Raw genomic sequence first — 21,501 nt, 5'->3', positions numbered from 1 at the left:
GCTGAAGAATGGCAGATGGAGTTCAACCCTGTCAAGTGTGAGGTTGTCCATTTTGGAAGGACAAATAAGAATGTGGAATACAGGGTTAACGGTAGGGTTCTTAGTAAGGTGGAGGAGCAGAAAGATCTTGGGGTCGGTGTTCATAGATCTTTGAAAGTTGCCACTCAGATGGATAGAGCTTGTAAGAAGGTCTATGGTGGATTAGCGTTCATTAGCAGAGGGATTGAATTCAAGAGTCATGAGGTGATGTTGCAGCTGTACAGGACCTTGGTAAGGCCACATTTGGAGTACTGTGTGCAGTTCTGGTCGCCTCATTTTAGGAAAGATATGGAAGCTTTGGAGAGGGTGCAGAGGAGATTTACCAGGATGTTGCCTGGAATGGAGAATAGGTCGTATGAGGATAGGTTGAGAGTGCTAGACCTTTTCTCATTGGAACGGCAAAGGATGAGAGGTGACTTGATAGAGGTTTATAAGACGATCAGGGGAACAGATAGAGTAGACAGTCAGAGACTTTTCCCCCGGGTACAACACAGTGTTACAAGGGGACATAAATTTAAGGTGAAGGGTGGAAGGGATGGGGGGATGTCAGGGGTAGGTTCTTTACCCAGAGAGTGGTGGGGGCATGGAATGCGCTGCCTGTGGGAGTGGCAGAGTCAGAATCATTGGTGACCTTTGAGCGGCAATTGGATAGGTACATGGATAGGTGCTTAAGCTAGGACAAATGTTCGGCACAATATCGTGTGCCGAAGGGCCTGTTCTATGCTGTATTGTTCTATATTGTAGATGGTACACTACTGCTTCTGAACAGTGGTGGCAGAGGGAGTGGGTGCATGTGGGATATGGTATCAATCAAGCAGGCTACTTTGTCCTGGATGATATCAAGCTTTTTGAGCGCTGTTGAAGTTGCATCCATCTAAACTAGTGGGAGAGTATTTTGTCACACTGCTGACTTGTGCCTTGTAGAAGATGGACAGATTTTGGGGAGTCAGGAGGTGAGTTACTTGCCACAGTATTCCTCGCCTCTGACCTGCTCTTGTGGTCACTTTGGTGAGTCCAGTTGAGTTTCTCCTCAATGGTAAACTCCAAAGATGTTGATAGTGGGGTATTTGGTGCCAGTAACACCAATGAATGTCACAGGGCAGTGGTCAGATGATCTCTTTTGGGATGTTATGATACTGGTTAAACCCTCCTGCTTAATTTAAACCAGCAACACAGAAAAAAATTATCCCATACTGTAATCTGTGAAAATTCAAGAGGCCAAAAACTATTTAAAGGAAAAATTAACCATTTTATTTCTTAAGGTATAACAGAGAATCATTAACAAACAACTATTTACAACTTCTTCTTCTAGTCTGTTTTTTACCTTCCCTTCTATAGTACTTATCCAATAAAACATCTCAATTGAGATTTACCAAAAATTCAAGTTTTTAAAACCAGCCAACTGTTCTATTTGGATCTTCCTGTGTCTTCTTTTCTTCTTCTTGGAGATTCTGCTTCACAGGTCACGAATTGATAAAGGTACCTTTAAGAGAGGTATTCTCCAGGCAGTCTGCAAATGTCGTTAGCTTGGCAATTTCCCTGGTCTTATGCCCCCAAAGAATTGGATTGTGTCATTGGCTTTTAAGATTTTCAATATACTAAATTCAAACTTGATTGGGGTTTGGTATTTTTTGGAGTGTAATTGGCTTAATTCAAATCTGATTTGTTGCTTCCAGGCAACCCAGCTAATCTCAGTTTCAACCAAGTATGACATTGTTACTTTATTCGGAATGCTTGAGGCTGTCAGGTAGTCCTGCGGCCTTTTAACTCTCAAAGTTAAAGTACAAAGTACACCCACATCTTCATAACAGGGATGAGTCATTGCTTGGATGTATGTTACTTGCTACTCATCAGCCAATTGGATCTTGTTAAGATTGTGTTGCATTTGAAACTGAACTCTTTCAGTATGTGAGGAGTTATGAATAGTGCTCAATATTGTGCAACTATTGGTGAATATTTCCACTTCTGACCTTATGATGGAGGAAGGTCATTGATGAAGCAGCTGAAGACGGTTGGGCCTCGGACACTACCCTAAGGAACTCCTACAGAGACGTCCTGTAGCCAGGATCTACATGTCCTTGACAGACTGGGAGGGGGAGTTGAAGTGTTCAGCCACGGGGCGGTGGGGTTGGTGGGTGCGAGTGTCCAAGAGATGTCTAAAATGACTCGCAAGGCGGCGCCCTGTCTCCCCGATGTAGAGGAGCCCACATCAGGTGCAATGTCATCTCCTGTGGACCCGCTGGTGTTTCTGCAGGACGGAGGACTGAGTGAACCCCTTCCCGCACATGGAGCAGGTGAATGGCCTCTCCCCGGTGTGGACCCGCTGGTGTCTCTGCAGGTTGGAGGACTGAGTGAACCCCTTCCCGCACACGGAGCAGGTGAACGGCCTCTCCCTGGTGTGGACCCGCTGGTGTTTCTGCAGGGCAGATGAATGGGTGAAGCCCTTCCTGCACACGGAACACGTGAACGGCCACTCCCCGGTGTGGAGGTGCTGGTGTGTCAGCAGATCGGACGAATTAGTGAACCCCTTCCCACACACTGAGCAGGTGAACGGCCTCTCCCCGCCGTGGACCCACTGGTGCTTCTGCAGGTTGGAGAACTGAGTGAACCCCTTCCTGCAGACAGAGCAGGTGAATGGCCTCTCCCTGGTGTGGACCCGTTGGTGTCTCCGCAGGGCAAATGAACGGGTGAACCCCTTCCCGCACTCAGAGCACGTGAACGGCCACTCCCCGGTGTGGAGGTGCTGGTGCATCAGCAGGTCGGATGAATTAGTGAATCCCCTCCCGCATATGGAGCAGTTGAATGGTCTCTCCCTGGTGTGGACAAGCTGGTGTTTCCACAGGGCGGATGAATTGGTGAAGCCCTTCCTGCACACAGAGCAGGGGAAAGGTCTCTCCCCACTGTGTACCCACTGGTGGGTCAGCAGTTTAGATGACTGAGTGAACCCCTTCCCACACTCAGAGCAGGTGAATGGCTTCTCTCCCGTGTGGACCCGCTGGTGCGTCTGCAGGTTGCCCATTCGCGTGAACCCCTTCCCGCACACTGAGCAGATGAACGGCTTCTCCCCCGTGTGGATCCGCTGGTGTGACTGCAAATGGCCGATCTGACTGAATCCCTTCCCGCACACGGAGCAGGTGAATGGCTTCTCCCCAGTGTGGACCCGCTGGTGTCTATGCAGGGTGGACGAGTTGGTGAAGCCCTTCCCACACACAGAGCAGGCGAACGGTCTCTCCCCGGTGTGACCGCGCCGATGGCATTCAAGCAATGACAGCAATTCAAATTCCTTCCCACAGTCCCCACATTTCCACGGTTTCTCCATCACCTGGGAATCCTCGTCTCTCTCCAGCTTCGACAATCAGTTGAAAGACCACTCACACACACACACAATGTGTTCTATCTCTTGCTGCTGCGAATGGGGTATTGCTATGTCAGACTGCGTAACCGATTGAAGCTCTTCCCACAGTCAGTTCACTGGGACACTCTCACTCAGGTCTGTGTGCCTCAGTCTCACTGATATTTGAAACCTTTCAAAGCAGGCAGGACAGAAGAGAATTAAAATATCCTGCAAGATTCAAAGGCTGATGATATTCCCGTGCCAATGAATTGATTGTCTCTATCAGATCTTGTTTTGAGATTTCTGGCTGTAGTTCCTTCCTTTCTCGTATCCTGTAAAAGAAGATTGCACAAGATAGAAATTGCCTACATAGGATACAAATTCCAAAACAGACAGTTCTGGTTCCTGTGGAACGTTCTTTCTCCTCTCCTTCCCCAAAAATTGTGGATCTCAACACCACGGTTTCCCTCCATCCTCACTCTGCTGTTCCTATTACTGCCCCACTCCAAATTCTCCTAAAAATACTGAAAAATGTCGACTGACGGTTCTTTGTTTGCTTCTTTCGGCCCTGAACACAGGTTGTAAGAGATTGGACCAGGATTGGGCCATTCAGCTCATGGGGCTTGCTCTGCAATTCCATGAGATCATGTCTGGTCTGCTGTGGCCCTATCTCCATTTCCTACCTGTTCTCCATACCCTGTCACTCAAAACTATGTTCAATTCAGCCTTGAATACTTTCCATGAACCAGTCTCCATTACTCTTTGTGGGGGAGCATTCCACAAGCTAACAAGAGAGAGAATAAATTGCTCATTTCCATTGGATTATGGGAGAGCCCTTATTTGTAATCTGTGTCAGTGAGTTCGAGATTCTCTAACAAAGAAGTATTTTAACCAAATCTGTCCTGACAAGTCCCCCTCAGAATTCTATTGGTTTAGAAAAGGTCACCTCTCAGTCATCTAAACCCAAGGACTAGAGACTCATCTGCCATAAGGAAAGGAGTTTCACTGGAGCATAGGAGATTAGCGGGCACCTGACAGAAGTTTATAAAATAATGAGAGGTACAGATGCAGTTGATGGGTCTTTCTCTTCCCTAGAATGAGGCATTTGAAGACTGGGTGGCACATTTTAAAAGGTTTTTTAAAAACATAGATGGTTCGCATGTGGTTTGAAATTCCCAAGGAAAAGGTGGATACGGGTACAACTGCAACTGCAACATTTACAAGTAATTTGGATAGGGGAGTGATTAGGAAAGGATTGGAGGTATAAAGGCCAGGAGCATGCAGGTGGGGACGAGTTAGTTTGGGATCATGTTGAGCTTGGACTGGTTGGATTGAAGATTCTGTTTCCATGGTGTATGACTATGACTCTACAACTGTACTGTCAAGCAGCTAGTCATCATATGCCATCCTGTTAAATGTTAACCATCTCCTGGGGAAGACAGCCCTTTCCTTGCCAGCATTAACCAAACAAATGAATCGATCAAGTTAAGGAAGCGAAGTCTGTCAATGTCTACAATAGAGAGACCAAATCAACCGTTGTTTAGATCAGAGTGGTGCTGGAAAAGCACAGCAGGTCAGGCAGCATCGGAGGAGCAGGAAAATCGTCGTTTCGGGTAAAAGCCCTTCATCAGGAAGGGGCAAGAAGACTAAGTCAACCGTCCGAGTCTGCCCTCTCCCTCTATTCATTTGCTTTCAATTCATGAAAATGAGCATTTTAAGCCCAGGATGAGAACAGAGAGTGCTGTGCTCACCGATGTTGGACAGAGATAGGAAGTTGCAGTCTGGGTTGTCGCTCAATCTTCATTCAGAGAGAGAGAGAGAGATGAGCAGCAGCAGCAGCAGAAGCTCTATCACCCTCACCTTGACCTCCTTCCACCTATCACATCTCCATCGCCCCTCCCCCAAGTCCCTCCTCCCTACCTTTTATCTTAGCCTGCCTGGCACCCTCTCCTCATTCCTGATGAAGGGCTTATGCCCGAAACGTCAAATTTCCTGTTCCTTGGATGCTGCCTGACCTGCTGTGCTTTAACCAGCAACACATTTTCAACTGTGATCTCCAGCGTCTGCAGACCTCACTTTTTACCAGAAGCTCATGGTCCAACTTCCGCATTCGAGCAATGGATGGCTCTGATTGGCAGGAGGACCCCAGACTACTTCCGGTCCTCCGAGGATCGGCAATTGGCTCACAATGGTCTTGTGTGACGCAAGGGCGATTGGACATTTGGAGACCAGCAGTTTGGTACACGGGCTCGTCACTGGCCGGCTCCATGAAGTCCCCGCCCCTTACCGTTGACGTCACAATGCGGATGTAGCCCTGTCAGTTCCCTCCCTCTGGGCAACATCTGGGAGCAAAGTGATGTCTCCCCCTTTTCCATTCCTCATCCTGGGAGGAAACACTGTTCATTTGTAGTAACTACAGGCGGAGAGTATTAATGCAAGGGAAGTGGTTTGAGATTCTCGCTCACAAGGTTTTCAGATCCTCGTGGCATTTATCAGGACTTGGAACTTGAGAAGAGTCGGAGATATGTCTAGTGTTATTCAATGGTTAAACATTCAATGTGCTATTCGTGGTTCTCCAAGATTCAATTATAATTATTTGTTGTAATATTGTGTTGTAGCTATGTCACATATTTCTAATTATACTATTACTGAAGGGGATGGTAAGTGGGCATTGGACAGAGAGTCACAGATGTCCAAAATGCAAACAGATCCTTTGGTCTAACTCGTTCATGCTGACCAGATATTCTGGATAAATCTGGTCCCATTTGCCTGCACTTGTCCCATATCCCTCTCAACACTTGCTAAGTCGTACACTCATCCAGATGCCTTTTTAATGTTGTAATTGTACCAACCTTCACCGTTTATCTGGCAGATCATTCTATGTATACATTGAGTATATTCATCAGTCTAATAACAGTTTCTGAACCTGTTGGCCTGTGCGTTCAAGATCCTGTATCTTCTGCCTGACCGAAGAGGTTGTAAGAGAGCAGTGGGAGTGGGAGGGGACTTTGATGATGTTGGCAACTTTTCTGCGGGAACATTGGTCACATCCTGACAATGAGGACCTACCCATTCTCCCTGTTTCGGGTTGTCAACCAGTTTCACAACCCTGCCAGTAATTTGTTCTCAGTTTTGTGGGCTTGGACCTAAGTTAGCAGCCTCTCAGAGACTTTATCAAATGCCTTCCAGATGTCCACATATACAACATACATAGACATTCCCCTATCCACCACCTTAGCCACCTAAGGCATCACAGTAGCTCAGCACTGCCACTCACAGCACCAGGGCCCCAGGTTTGATCCCACTCTCAGGCGATTGTGCACATTCTCCTGCGTCTGCGTGGGCTTCCTCCGGGAGCTCAAAGTTTCTCCCAGAGTCCAGGGTGGAGTCTTAGAGTCATAGAGATGTACAACATGGAAACAGACACTTCGGTCCAACCCGTCCATGCCAACCAGATATCTCATCCCAAATCAGTCCTGATATGGTTAATGTAATTTCTGCAGTTTCATGCATTCACACACACACCTCACACATACACACACCTACACACACACACTCTCACACACATACATACACACACACACTCACTCACACACCTACACACACACTCACTGTACTAAAACTGAGGTTTAATGAATAAAAGCTAAATTATGAAACTAATGATCGACTAGGCCATAATGAAGCATGAACTAGAAGTCACCTCTGTTATGCCAGGAACATGGTAACCTTGGGCAAGAAACCAAGGAATGCTTCAGTTAGACACAGAGGGCAAAATACAATGAAAGCTCTTTTCATGACATCAATAAATGTTATAACTAGTAGCAGAAATTGTAAAATAATATAACATTTTAATTAAAGAAATTGGCAGAGAAAAGCGTGAAATGCTTTAACCAATGGAATTGTCATTAATGATTTTTAATGTAAGAAAACTCCATAGCGTGAGATGTTTAAACCAATGAAATTATCACCAATGTATTTGAATGGAAAAATAATGTATAAGTATTAGCGCTGTAAAATCTCCCGTTGCGACTTCCGAAGTCCCTTTTGGAACTCGCCCAATCTTCGAAGATTGAATAAACATCTGTTGCTCCGTTTGTGTGTGTCTCGCAGTATTTCGATTTGCCACGGGAAAAAAGTGACAGCCGGTGGGGATAAGGGCTGATACCAGTCAACTTGGAGTTCGCCTTTTTGAACTTAACCTTGCGGACAGTCTCCCTTGACACAAGGGTTAAAGGACAGTCCGCGGTTGGCAGAGTTCGGAGGCAGGACCCGGTTGTTCTGAATCAGATCCCTAGAGTTAGAATAGTTAGCCAAGTGTCAGGAACTATTCTCCGGAGATTCAGAAAGCCTAGACAGAAATCACTTATAACAAATTTGGGGGCTCGTGTCCGGGATCCTAAACAGAACTCCCACGGGAGGCTCTGAATGATTCTGGGACACTGTGACACACACAGATGTTTGAGCAAACGATGTGAATAGGTGGCGCTCGCAATAAAGTAAAAAGGTTGAAGCTTCAAAAAGTAAAAAGGTGATTTTTTACTTTGAGTCGGACAACTCCGTGCACAGGATCAAGGTAAGAACCTTCTCTGGTATTTTGGGGCTTTCACACTAGGGAAGGGTACACTGCCTTGTCGACTCGGTGGTTGTGACAGGTAACCGGGGTTAATTGAGTAACCAGAGTGTAGGTCAGCCTGAAGACCAACCATGGGTGGCCGAGATTCCAGGTCTAAAAAGGAACGGGAAAACGAAACCCCACAGATTCCCCTTAATAGTCCGCTGGGACGAAAATTGGGGAATTGGAGTCCCTACGAAAGTCGGGGCTTAGGAAATGATAAAATACTGTTGTTTTGTTTGGGTAAAAGAACCCATCCCGTCCGCCATCAGTGATCTGGCCAAAATTTGGATCGGACGAGGATTGGGTTTGTCAAATTTTAAATGATTATGTAAAGAATAAACAGTATCCAGGTTTAAAAGAGAGCGAGTATGCTGCATGTTGGGTAAGGAACCTGACAGCAACTGCTCCAACCCCAGTACCCTTATATCCTTTAACCCCACTGAATGAGAGTAAGTGGGAAGTGTTAGAGAACTTACCCCCGCCTGTGGCACCCCCGCCATATGCTCTTCAGGAGGAACAACGGCAGCGGCCGTTGGAGAATCAGGGAGCGGGATCCAGGGGATCTGGCGAAGGGGACGTAGAAGCCACAGCAGCAGGGGCTGAGAGGGTAAGGAGATCTGCACGACTAAAGGAGAGAGAGATGAGGGGAAAAGGTGATAAAGAAGTAGTGAGACTGTGTCCCCTACGGGAGGTCCCGTTTGGGGAACGGACCACAGGATTTGTTGTAGCCCCATTAAACTCAAATGATATAAGACAACTGAAGTTTATTTTTTACCAGCAGCTTGCAGTAAGACCGACAGAGAGAGAGAGAGTGCGAGAACTGCTCGCAAAACATTTAACCCTCTGTGATTTGGTTTGAATGCACATTGGTTTGTTGGTGATTGAATGAGGAAGTTTTATTCACTGGAGCTTGAGTTCCAGGATTGTTTTAAATGTGATCTTTATGTAAACTTAACATGATTTATTTTCAATATGTGAAGGACAGTTGTAGTTTCAGTTCAACAGTAGACTGTCGGGAAAAAAAAGACAATAACTTCCATGGTTATTATCTGAGACCTTGGATTCGGCCATTAGAATTTTTTTTTAAACTTGAATTGACAAATTATTGTAAGACACCTCTGATTATTTTACGACCTAAAGTATTGTAATTGAGAAATAATTGGTCAGGAGTACATCAGAAAACTAATTTTGGATCTAAATTAGAGTACTAAATCTGGGTGAATACAGTGGATTTCAAAATTGGGAACATTTTACATTTTACATTTTAAATATTAAATACTGAATAAATGGACGTAAATATATAAATATGTTTACAAGTTAGGAACAGGCTTTAAAGTTAGTCAAGCAAGAATTAATAAATTGGTGTTTGAGGATATGAGAAGCTAGGAACATTGCAATATTTCTTAAAAAAAGGAAGAACATATCGACTAAAGTGCCGATAGGGGACAAGGAGATTGGGTTTGTGTGTGACCCCCTCACCAGTGGGGAGGTCGGAACATTTAGAAGGAAATGACGGTCCTGGATGAGAATCCGATAGGATTGTCAGAACAAATTAATTTTTGAGGCCCAGTCTGTATATGTGGGCTGAGTTAATGTCTATTTTTGAATATACTATTTACTGGGGAGAAAGGAGACTTATATGGGGATACTGGATAAGGAAAGTGTTAATTGAGATTAAAAAAAAACTAGTAGCAGTGCCGGTATTAAGCTTGCCGGACAATTTGGCATGAGAGGGGGATGGTTAGGGGTGAAGTCAAATATCCCCTTCAGAACCCTAACTGGGACCACCACAATATAGAAGGGTGGAATAATATGTTAGACATGCAAAATTTGATAATCCAAGGGATACAAACTTGCATCCCCAAACAACAAAATTTAGCCAAGGTTTTCGACCTGAGGCAGGGAAAGGACGAGTCTCCCTGTGCATTCTTACACAGGTTAAGGGAGTCGGTTAGGAAATGTTCGGGTATAGACCCAGATGGGGAAATAGGATGACGGATGGTAAAGGTTACAGAAGATAGAGGACGGGAACGGTAGAAATGAGTCGGAGTTGTTACAGGAGGTTCAGAAAGTCAGTAGTAAGGGAGGACTGTATGAAAGACAAAAGGAGTCGGATAAATAAGGTGGTTATCTAAATCTGAATATTTATGTCTTTGTGGGCCGGCCCCCGATAGGAATTTTGTGTTGGTGAAGATTTATGTGTGTCTTTGTGTGTGTAAATTTGATTGTAAAAAAAGTCTCTGTGGATGTGAGAATTTGTGTTTGTGTATGGATTTTTTTTTTAAAAAGGCTTCTCAGCTAACAAGCAGTTTAACACTTTGTGCTCTGGCTTGAATTCATCTGTTTGTTAATGGTTTTATGTGTGAAACTTGTTGTTTGTCATTTGATTCAGTGCGCTATTTTTGATTGTAATTTTATGAATGCTCAACGTTATTTTTTTTCTCATGATATGATTTTATTAGAACTTAAGGAGGACCCTGATACTGGGAGAAAACAGCAGTATAGGTGGACTGTCTTAGCTGAAGGTTTTACCGAGTCACCAAACTTGTTTGGACAGATCCTAGAACAAGTTCTTGAGGGCTTGACTTTAAGACCAACTTTAAAGTTAATTCAGTATGTGGACGACCTCCTGTTGTCCGGTCCCACCCAAACTGACACACAGCAGGGAACCAATGATTTATTAAACTACCTTGCAGTGAAGGGATTGCGAGTTAGTCAGAACAAACTACAGTATGTGGAACGGGAAGTAAGATATTTAGAGCATTTGATCAGTCAAGGGCAGAAGAGAATAAGCCCTGAAAGAGTAAAGGGAATTGTAGAATTAGGACTACCCCGAATTAAGAGGGAACTCCGAAAGTTCCTGGGTTTGCTAGGTTATTGCAGATTCTGGACATATAATTATGCTACTCTTACAAAAAGACTATACCTGCAGCTAACAGAGGAGGCTCCGGACAGGGTTAAGTGGGACCCAGAAGGAAAAATAGGCTGCCAGTGAGGCAGGGGAGCAGTGGCTCCTGAACAGATGTACAAAGAAATAGGCTGCTGATAAGGCAGGGGGGAACAGAAACTCTGAGGGTAGATGTGAATTAATATGGGTAACTTGAGAGTGAGTTTCAGGACGTTGAGACAGTAAGTAGACTGTATTGCGCTGAGATTGTTCGTGGGGGCTATACGGCGCGTAGGGCCGCATTGAAAAACGGTAGGTAGGGAGTGGGAGCTCCGGGGGCAGATGCGCCCAGACACAGGGATGTGCTTGAAAGAATTAAAATATTACTGACAACCGACCCTGAACAAGTCCATATGTAGAGCAGTGACCTCCGGGAAAAAGACAGGGGGGGAAGATCTGCCACATGGGGACTGCCCAGCAGTACTGGAGACTGCGAGTGGAGATAGTTGGGGAAAAGAATTAGCACTTGAAGACCTGGTGGTCGAGGGGAGGTCGCTATGAGCTCCGATGCGCAGACACAGGAGACAGTGACAGGCAGACATAGACAGAGAGAGAGAGACTGGCTGTGTGTGAGGACCTACAGAGAGAGAACGGAAGCTATTACATTTTGTTGTGTTTCTGGCTGAAAGTCATCTGTTCGTTAGTGCATGAATGTTTGAGTGTTTATCACGTCGAGCTTGAGTCACGAGATATGTGTATATGTAAATATGTTGAGATCCTGGGTTTCGCTGTTTCTCGTTTACTTCACCAGGGATTCCTGACTCAGACACCACCTCTGGATTTCGCTGCACACTATTGAACCCGGTGAAGGGGTTTTGATCAAACACTGACGACAGTTAACTCTCGAACTTGTGTGGGACGGCCCGTTCCTAGTACTCCTCACCATTGAACGGCGGAGAAAGGCTGGCAAATGGCCAGTCACCTCTCCAGTTAAGAAAGGAGTCTGGACAGCCGAATCAACACGTGACCCACTATAACTCAGACTGAACAGACTTTGAGTAACTGATTATACTATGGCGACGTGAGTGCGGGGACTGTTTCTTCAGAATTGTATGTTAATCTTGTTTTGTGCTTTGATATATTGTTTAAGTTCTTAGCACTAGTCAGAATTATGCTGCTATTCCTGTTACTTCTGAGTTTTGCTCATATATCTTTTTCAGATGTTGTGTTAATGATTTCTGTTTCGGAATTTCCACAAGTTATAAAAATTGATGCTTGCAGCCTAAGTAGAATGCCCAGATGTAGAGTTTCAAAGGGAATATCTTTCCTCCAAGATATTTCTTCACACCCTACCGAACCGCAAAAGCCACCGCCTAGCATCACTATCCATAGAGCCCCCTTTAGCCCAGCCCTAAACTGTTTTGACAGGAAGTGTCATCCTATATATATCTCACCATTAAAAATGCTTCCTCTGAAGACTCATTTCCCCATAAAAATGGGTCCCAACTCCTTAGTAAAGATTTAAAGATAGAGATGACAGTGTATGGGAAGCGTTTTGTGGGCTGCTATTTTTGAATTGGCGTCGGACGGGGACAGCCTTTGGGATTCCTTGATTCTAAACTGCAACCTTTAACCCCTTACACTGATCCAAAGTCACTGCAGGTTATAGAGGTTAAAGACCTGAGACAGACTCTTGAAATAGAAACAGGATATGGATAAACAAATGCCTGGATTGAATGGGTTAAATATACTGTAAAAAGCCTGAACAAAAGCAATTGCTATGCATGTGCCTCCGGTAGGACAGTGTCTCGGGTAGTTCCCTTTCCGCTCGGGTGGGAGCAGAACAAACAGGGCATGGAATGCATGATAGCCCTATATCAAGATGAGACTGCTTGGAAAAATCCGAAATGTGCCTCTTTGTCTGCGTTGTTCCCTTCATTAAAAGGACACCAGAGGCAGGCTCCCCCTGTGTTTTCTGCTGCTGTTGGGAATCACACATCGTGTGTTTATAGACAGGGTGGATCTATTGATTTGGGGGAGCTGAGATTGTGTTCGGTGATTTAAAACGTTACTGAAGCAGTGGAAGGAAGAAATTACTCATCTTTAAACGTTCCCCGAGCGGATCTGTGGTGGTATTGTGGAGGGAAAATACTGAGACCCACCCTGCCCCCTGATTGGAAGGGGATATGTGCAATTGTACAATTGGCAATACCATTCACCCTGGCATTTGAAAGAGAACATTTAGTTGGGAAAAAAGGAAGAGATAAGAGATCACTGCTATCCACTTCTTTTGATAAAGGGATTTATCTTGATTCAATAGGGGTCCATAGGGGGGTGCCTGATGAGTTTAAAGCTCGTAACCAGACTTCAGCAGGCTTTGAGTCATTCCTATTCTGGTGGGTTACGATTAATAAGAATGTGGATTGGATAAACTACATTTATTATAACCAGGCACGATTTATTAACCACACTAAAGAAGCAGTAAAGGGTTTGGCTGAACAAATGGATGCCACCAGTCGTATGGCTTGGGAAAATAGACTGGCCTTGGACATGCTCTTAGCTGAAAAGGGGGGCGTTTGTGTCATGATAGGCTCTCAATGTTGTACTTTTATTCCCAACAATACGGCCCCTGATGGCTCGGTGACCCGTGCCCTGGAAGGTCTCCAGGCACTGGCTGATGAGATAGCTGAGAATTCAGGTGTAAATACTAATTGGACTGGCTGGCTAGAGCGGTGGTTCGATAAATGGAAGGGGGTGATGGTCTCAGTGGTGATTACACTTCTGTTGGTAATCGGGATTTTAGTTGCTTTGGGCTGTTGTATAATTCCATGTCTGCGTGGTCTAATTACCCGCCTTATTGAGACTGCATTGATGAAAAGTGACCCTAATTCAATAGTGGGCATTCACCTACAAGCAGATGCAAACGATACTGAAGCTGATTGGAATAGACAAGCTATTATCATGTTGCAGAAATTACAGACTGTATAAAAAGACAGGGGGGATTGATATGGTTAATGTAATTTCTGCAGTTTCATGCATTCACTCACACACACACACACACACCTCACACACACATACACATACATACACACACACACTCACTGTACTAAAACTGAGGTTTAATGAATAAAAGCTAAATTATGAAACTAATGATCGACTAGGCCATAATGAAGCATGAACTAGAAGTCACCTCTGTTATGCCAGGAACATGGTAACCTTGGGCAAGAAACCAAGGAATGCTTCAGTTAGACACAGAGGGCAAAATACAATGAAAGCTCTTTTCATGACATCAATAAATGTTATAACTAGTAGCAGAAATTGTAAAATAATATAACATTTTAATTAAAGAAATTGGCAGAGAAAAGCGTGAAATGCTTTAACCAATGGAATTGTCATTAATGATTTTTAATGTAAGAAAAATCCATAGCGTGAGATGTTTAAACCAATGAAATTATCACCAATGTATTTGAATGGAAAAATAATGTATAAGTATTAGCGCTGTAAAATCTCCCGTTGCGACTTCCGAAGTCCCTTTTGGAACTCGCCCAATCTTCGAAGATTGAATAAACATCTGTTGCTCCGTTTGTGTGTGTCTCGCAGTATTTCGATTTGCCACAGGAAAAGTGACAGCCGGTGGGGATAAGGGCTGATACCAGTCAACTTGGAGTTCGCCTTTTTGAACTTAACCTTGCGGACAGTCTCCCTTGACACAAGGGTTAAAGGACAGTCCGCGGTTGGCAGAGTTCGGAGGCAGGACCCGGTTGTTCTGAATCAGATCCCTAGAGTTAGAATAGTTAGCCAAGTGTCAGGAACTATTCTCCGGAGATTCAGAAAGCCTAGACAGAAATTCACTTATAACAGTCCCACCTGCCAGCACCCGGCCCATATCCCTCCAAACCCTTCCTATTCATATTCCCATCCAAATGCCTCTTAAATGTTGCAATTGTACCAGCCTCTTCCACTTCCTCTGGCAGCTCATTCCATACACGTACCATCCTCTGCGTGAAAAGGTTGCCCCTTAGGTCTCTTTTATATCTTTCCCCTCTCACCCTAAACCAATGCCCTCTAGTTCTGGACTCCCTGACCCCAGGGAAAAGACTTTGCCTATTTATCCTATCCATACCCCTCATAATTTTGTAAACCTCTATAAGGTCACCCCTCAGCCTCCGAGGCTCCAGGGAAAACAGCTGCAGCCTGTTCAGCCTCTCCCTGTAGCTCAGATCCTCCAACTCTGGCAACATCCTTGTAAATCTTTTCTGAACCCTTTCAAGTTTCACAACATCTTTCCGATTGGAAGGAGATCAGAAATGCATGCAATATTCCAATAGTGGCCTAACCAATGACCTCAACATGACCTCGCAACTCCTGTAATCAAGACTCTGACTAATAAAGGAAAGCACAGCAAATGTCTTCTTCACTATCCTATCTACCTGAAACCCACTCAGACCCATTCCGCTACCCCGTTACTCTTCATTTACTCCTGACTAATGCACCTAACCTGCACATCCCTGAACACTATGGGAAATTCAGCATGGCGAATTCATCTAAACTGCCCATCTTTTGATTGTGGGAAGAAGCTAAAGCACCCGGAGGAAAACCCTGCAGACTTGGGATGCTGGGGGGAAAAGAGAGAATGTGCACACTCCATACAGGCTGGGATTGAACCCAGGTCCCATGTCATAATGACTACCACCCAACGACTCTGACCGCCATAATTTCAAGGAGCTATGAACCTGCACTCCAAGTCTCTTTGTTCAGCAACACTCCCCAAGACCTTACCATTAAGTGTATAAGTCCTGCTAAGATTTGCTTTCCCAAAATGCAGCACCTCACATTTATCTGAATTAAACTCCATCTGCCACTTCTCAGCCCGTTGGCCCATCTGGTTCAGATTCTGTTGTAATCTGAGGTAACCCTCTTCGCTGTCCACTACACCTCCAATTTTGGTGTCATCTGCAACTTACTAATTGTATCAAGTGGCCTTGCTAAATTGATTTGATTTGATTTACTGTCACATGTACCTAAGTACAGTGAAATGCTTTATTTGTGAGCAGTGCTGGCAGATCACAGTAAGCAAGGACATACAGATCATAGAGTGAGAAAGAAACATTGGACAGCCTCAGGCATACAGGTCACACCACACAGGACATGCACTGGCAAGATCAACATGAACAAGATCAGCATTTTGTTTCAAGTCAGCAAAGTTCATACAAACCCTACAATGTGGAAACAGATCATTGGGCCCAACAAGTCCACACCGACTCTCCAAAGACTAACCCACCCAGAGTCATTTCCCTACCCTATTACTCTACATTTATCCCTGATTAATGCACCTAACCTACACACCCCAAACACAAAGGGCAATTTAGCATAGCCAATTCACCAAACCTGCACATCTTTGGAATGTGCGAAGAAACCGAAGCACTCGGAGGAAACCCACGCAGACATGGAGGGAGAACGTACAAACTTAACACAGGCAGTCGCCCGAGGCTGGAATCGAACCTGGGTCCCTGGAGCTGTGAGGCAGCAGTGCTAACCACTGAGCCACCGTGCCACCTAATAACAGCTAGGAAGAAGCTGTTCCTGAACCTGCTGGTGCGTAGGTTCAAGCATCTGTATCTTCTGCCTGACAGAAGACGTTTGAAGAGAGTGTGTTACTGGTGCAGGAGGGGTCTTTGATGATCTTAGGGCAGCCTTCTTGCAGCAACGAGAAGTGTAGATGGAGACTACGGATGGGAGGTTAGCTTTCACCATGGTCTGGACTCTGCACAGAACCTTCTATAGTTTCTTCCAGCCCTGGGCAGAGCAACTGCCATACCAGACCATTATGCACCTGGACAGTATGCTTTCTATCGTGCATCTATAAAAGTTGGTGAGGGTCCTTATGGACATGCCAATTTCCCTGAGCTGCCTGAGGAAGAAGAGCCGTTGTGGTTCCTTCTTGATAATCGAAATTTTCGTGGGAAGTCCATGACAGTATGTTGGTTATTGTCACTCCTATGACCCTTTCAACCTCTGCTCCCTTGTTGGAGAAAAGAGTATTTCTGCTTCTTTCTTCCTGAAGTCAGTTCTTTAGTTTTGCCAACATTGAGAGAGAGATCGTTGTCATTGCACCACCTCACTAAGGTGGTATATATAAGGTGGAGTCAGTATATATATGTATACTGACTCGTCATTGTTTGATATCCTTCCTACCACTGTGATGTCATCAGCAAACTTGTAGATGACGTTTGTTCAGAATTTAGCTACACAGTCATGCAGGAGCAGGAAGTACAATAGAGGAGCTGAGAACGCATCCTTGGACAGGGCCTCCAGTGTTGAGTGTTATCGTGGAAGTGGCATCCATTTTCACCAATTGCGGTCTGTGGGTCAGGAAGCTGAGGATCCAGAGGCAGAGATTAGAGCTGAGAGCAAGGTCACCAAGTTTTGAGATCAGTGTAGAGAGAATCATGGTGTTGAAGGTGGAGCTGTAGCCAATGAGCAGGAGTCTGACCTAGCTGTCCTTGTTGTCCAGATGTTTCGGTGAGGAGTGTGGGACTGAGGGAAATAGCATCCACTGCAGACCTGCTATGTCGCTCAGCACATTGTAGGGAATCAAGGCTAGCTAGAGTTGATGTGATCCTGACCAGCCTCTCTAAGCGTAACAATTATGGAGGTCAGAGTCGTTAGGTGGCAGACATGGGACCTGGGTTCAATCCCAGCCTGTGTGGAGTGTGCACGTTCTCTCTTTCCCCCCCCCCCCCAGCATCCCAAGTCTGCAGGGTTTTCCTCCGGGTGCTTCAGCTTCTTCCCACAATCAAAAGATTGGCAGTTTAGATGAATTCCCCATAGTGTTCAGGGATGTGCAGGTTAGGTGCATTAGTCAGGAGTAAATGAAGAGTAACGGGGTAACAGAATGAGTCTGAGTGGGTTACTTTTCGACGGGTCATCGTGGACTTGCGGGGCCAAACGGCTGTTTCCACACCGTAGGAAGTCTATGACATCATATACATAATTATATATAAAAAGGTTTTCATGATTAAAGTATATTTTTGAAACAACACACAATGCAGAAAAATAAGGAAAGCAAGGTTAAAAAGTTAAACAATACAGCGCTCTCTAAAACGTGGAAAAACAAAGAAATATAGGAAGTCTGAACCGACCTTTGCAGAGTCTGCTCCCTCCACTTCAATTACTCCAAGGGCAGCAGCTTCTAAGGAGCAAATTCCAGTTTGAAGCTCACAGAACTTCCGTGTTGTGATGTCAACAGTGGAGGGGGCGGGGGTCTCTCCAGAACAACCAATCAGAATCGCGGTGTTCGACGGTAACGTCGGCAGGTTCCAAGCTGATTGCGTCCGCGCCCCGCGCGTTCCGGGATTCAACCGTCACAGGTCGCGGAATCGACCAATGGAGAGCCCTGGAAGGAGTCTGGTCCTGCTGTCAATCAAACCCCCCCATTGCCTGGATGCGGAAGTTGGGGTATGAGCTTCTGAAGCTGCTGCTCCTCTCTTTCTCTCTCTGAATGAAGATTAAGCTTCACCCCAGACTGCAGCTTCCGTTCTCTGTCCAACATCTGTGAGTACAGCACTCTCTTTTCTCAACCCTCGCCTTTCCCTTTCTTAGATACTTTCAAAACTGCTCTCAATATTGCAAATGCAGTGTGATCCAAGCCTTAGCAGGGCATCCTAGCACTCCGAACATTGCATTTGCCTTCCTACCTGCTAACTGAATCTGCATGTTCACCTTTTGGAGACTCCTGAACTGGGACTCCTATTCATATACAAATTGCATCTCTCAAATTTTTTTCTCGTGAGTCTGTGTCAAATGTTGTTAAAAAGTAAATTAAGTACTTTTAGCGTGTTAAATTTAAACTGCATGAAACTAGTGGGACTGGTTTAGTTTGGGAATCCTGGTCAGCATGGACGAGTTGGACCGAAGGGTCTGTTTCTGTGCTGTATGCCTCCGTGACACTAAGAACCAGTAGAATTCTGAAAGGGGCTTGACATGGTAGATGCAGACAAAATGTTCCTTTGTGGGGAGAGTCATAGAACTCAAACAGTGTAGAAGCAGACATTCAGCCTGTCCAATCCACACCAACCCTCCGAAGAGCGTCTTACCCAAACTCAACACCTCAACCCATAAATCATGTGGCCAATCCATCCTAATCTACACATCTCTGGACTGTGGGAGGAAACCAGAGCCCCCAGAGGAAACCCATGCTGACATGGGGCGGGGAGAAGAAAATGCAAACTACACACAGACCTGAGGGTCCACGGCGCTGTGAGGCAGCAGCACTGAGCCACCCAGGTCTGTCAATCGACATGAATTAACACTTTTAGGGGAATGGGGAGGGAGGATATTAGGTACAAAGTGAGAATGGTAGGCAAGTGTGGGGAATGGAGATGTACAGGGAAGGAGTGAGGCTGTTCTGAATTTCAGTCCTGTGCTGAGTGTGTTTGACTTGTGGAATCTCCTTTTACAGGATATGAGAAAGGGAGGCTTTGCGGGACAAAATCTCAAACCAAACGTCACATCACTATCTGACTGAGGGGCCTGAATCATTGGCGCACACATAGTTTTTGAAGTTTTGAATCTTAACAGGAACAAGTATGTGTGGTCTGTCTATTTGCAAAGGTTTCAGACATTAGTGTGACTGTGGGAGAGAGTGTCCCAGTGAACTGACTGTGGGAAAAGCTTTTTACAGTTACACAGAAATAAAACCACACCATTCACAGTGGCAGGAGACCGAATACACTCTGTGTGTGGTTGGTCTTTCAAGCGATTGTTAACGCTGGGGAGATGGACAGGATTCCCATGTCATGGAGAAGCTGTGGAAATGCGGGGACTGTGGGAAGGAATTCAAATTCCCGTCTTTGTTGGAAAGCCATTGCCGCAGTCACACTGGGGAGCGGCCGTTCACCTGCCCGGTTTGTGGGAAGGGCTTTGTTCACTTGTCCACCCTGGTGACTCACCAGAGGGTCCACACTGGGGAGAGGCCATTTTCCTGCTCCGAGTGCAGAAAGGGCTTCACCGGTCCTTCCCTCCTGCAGAAGCACCGGCAGGTCCACACCGGGGAGCGGCCATTCACATGCTCCGCGTGCGGGAAGGGCTTCAGTCAGTCCTCCAACCTGCAGAGCCACCAGCAGCTCCACAGCGGGGAGAGGGCAGTTAGCTGCTCTTAGTGTGGGAAAGGGTTTCAGTCAGACTCCCCTGAGGCACTGAATTGATTCTGTGACCGTGTGAGTTTTAATTGGATCAGTGTTTAATAAGAGGGGGAGTTGTGGTCCCGGTAATGGGATGTGGGTACAGTTACAACGTTTAAAAGAAATTTAAGTAAATGAATAGGGAAAGGTTTGGAGGGACATGGGCCAGGAGCAGGCAGGTGGGACTAGTTAATCTGGGATTATGGTCAGCATGGACTGGTTGGACCGAAGGGTCTGTTTCCGCACTGTGTGACTCCATGACTACCTTAGGGAACATGGCATTTTAAGTGCTGACCAGTTATGAGAGTCCCTACCTTCATCACCCTCTCAGTTCCTTAATTCGACCACCCTCAGGTGGTCAGATCTCCTCTGAACTACTTACTCCTCACCTTCAACTTCTGCCCTCTGATCTTCAAAAGATTGTCAGTGTCATTGTCCGTCCGTGCCTTTCTGAATTTTGCACACCTCATGCAGATCCCCCCATGGCGTCCTCTGCTCCTGGGTAAACAACTGCAAATGTGTTGCTGGTTAAAGCACAGCAGGCCAGGCAGCATCTCAGGAATAGAGAATTCGACGTTTCCAGCATAAGCCCTTCATCAGGAATAAGAGAGAGAGAGCCAAGCAGGCTAAGATAAAAGGTAGGGAGGAGGGACTAGGGGGAGGGGCGATGGAGGTGGGATAGGTGGAAGGAGGTCAAGGTGAGGGTGATAGGCCGGAGTGGGGTGGGGGCGGGGAGGTCAGGAAGAGGATTGCAGGTTAGGAGGGCGGTGCTGAGTTGAGGGAACCGACTGAGACAAGGTAGGGGGAGGGGAAATGAGGAAACTGGAGAAATCTGAATTCATACCTTGTGGTTGGAGGGTCGGATTTGTTGTAGGTACACGTTGTCCTGGTTGGATCCAAATTTTGTTGGTTGGAATGTAGTTCGGAGTCCGTGTGGGATCAGTCAGTTCCGTAGACAGGTGCTGAGGAAGGAGATGTGGCTGTGGTAACGGGTCTGTTTGAGAACGTGGCTGAAGAGCTTCTGTGCAGAGGAGATGACCTGGGGGGTGCAGTGAGAGAGGGACTCACTGAAATCCTTGTAGAGGGAGGAAGAGAGCTTCTTCAAGGAAGGCATCCTTGTAAGAGGATTCGCAGTAGGTTAAAATCTTCGAGTAAAAAATGAGGTCTGCAGATGCTGGAGATCACAGCTGCAAATGTGTTGCTGGTCAAAGCACAGCAGGTCAGGCAGCATCTCAGGAATAGAGAATTCGACGTTTCGAGCATAAGCCCTTCATCAGGAATAAGAGAGAGAGAGCCAAGCAGGCTAAGATAAAAGGTAGGGAGGAGGGACTAGGGGGAGGGGCGATGGAGGTGGGATAGGCGGAAGGAGGTCAAGGTGAGGGTGATAGGCCGGTTTAACCTACTGCGAATCAAGGTATAATACAAGGTATGAATTCAGATTGCT

The 21,501-nt window shown here is 45.8% G+C and overlaps 2 protein-coding genes across 9 annotated transcripts; one reads left to right on the top strand and one right to left on the bottom strand.

Annotated features, from left to right (window-relative positions):
- Positions 1-1,323: 1,323 nt before the first annotated feature.
- LOC132807023 (zinc finger protein 239-like) lies at positions 1,324-21,046 on the bottom strand. 8 transcript variants are annotated; one of them, XM_060821332.1, is made up of 2 exons: positions 20,902-21,046; positions 1,324-3,705 (listed from the first exon to the last, which is right to left on the bottom strand). In XM_060821332.1, exon 2 carries the CDS (start codon positions 3,356-3,358, stop codon positions 2,261-2,263), a length of 1,098 nt encoding a protein of 365 aa, XP_060677315.1. In that variant the 5' UTR covers positions 3,359-3,705; positions 20,902-21,046; the 3' UTR covers positions 1,324-2,260. The 8 variants fall into 8 exon arrangements, 7 of the variants coding, with proteins under 7 accessions (XP_060677315.1, XP_060677309.1, XP_060677313.1 ...); XM_060821326.1 differs by lacking the exon at positions 20,902-21,046 and adding an exon at positions 18,018-18,096; XM_060821330.1 differs by lacking the exon at positions 20,902-21,046 and adding an exon at positions 8,465-8,491.
- LOC132807027 (zinc finger protein 664-like) lies at positions 18,311-20,561 on the top strand. Its single transcript, XM_060821336.1, has 2 exons — positions 18,311-18,429; positions 19,337-20,561. The coding sequence occupies exon 2, from the start codon at positions 19,674-19,676 to the stop codon at positions 20,034-20,036; it is 363 nt and encodes a 120-aa protein (XP_060677319.1). The 5' UTR covers positions 18,311-18,429; positions 19,337-19,673; the 3' UTR covers positions 20,037-20,561.
- Positions 21,047-21,501: the final 455 nt, after the last annotated feature.

The sequence above is a fragment of the Hemiscyllium ocellatum genome (assembly GCF_020745735.1).
Source record: "Hemiscyllium ocellatum isolate sHemOce1 chromosome 27 unlocalized genomic scaffold, sHemOce1.pat.X.cur. SUPER_27_unloc_1, whole genome shotgun sequence".
Lineage (NCBI taxonomy): Eukaryota > Metazoa > Chordata > Chondrichthyes > Orectolobiformes > Hemiscylliidae > Hemiscyllium > Hemiscyllium ocellatum.
Note: the sequence above shows the minus strand (reverse complement) of the source record. Positions and strands in the feature narration are given on the sequence as shown.

What these genes read in the sequence shown, in the direction of transcription:
- LOC132807023 (XM_060821332.1), bottom strand. Translation starts at nt 3,358, where the DNA reads ATGGAGAAACCGTGGAAATGTGGGGACTGTGGGAAGGAATTTGAATTG.
- LOC132807027 (XM_060821336.1), top strand. Translation starts at nt 19,674, where the DNA reads ATGGAGAAGCTGTGGAAATGCGGGGACTGTGGGAAGGAATTCAAATTC.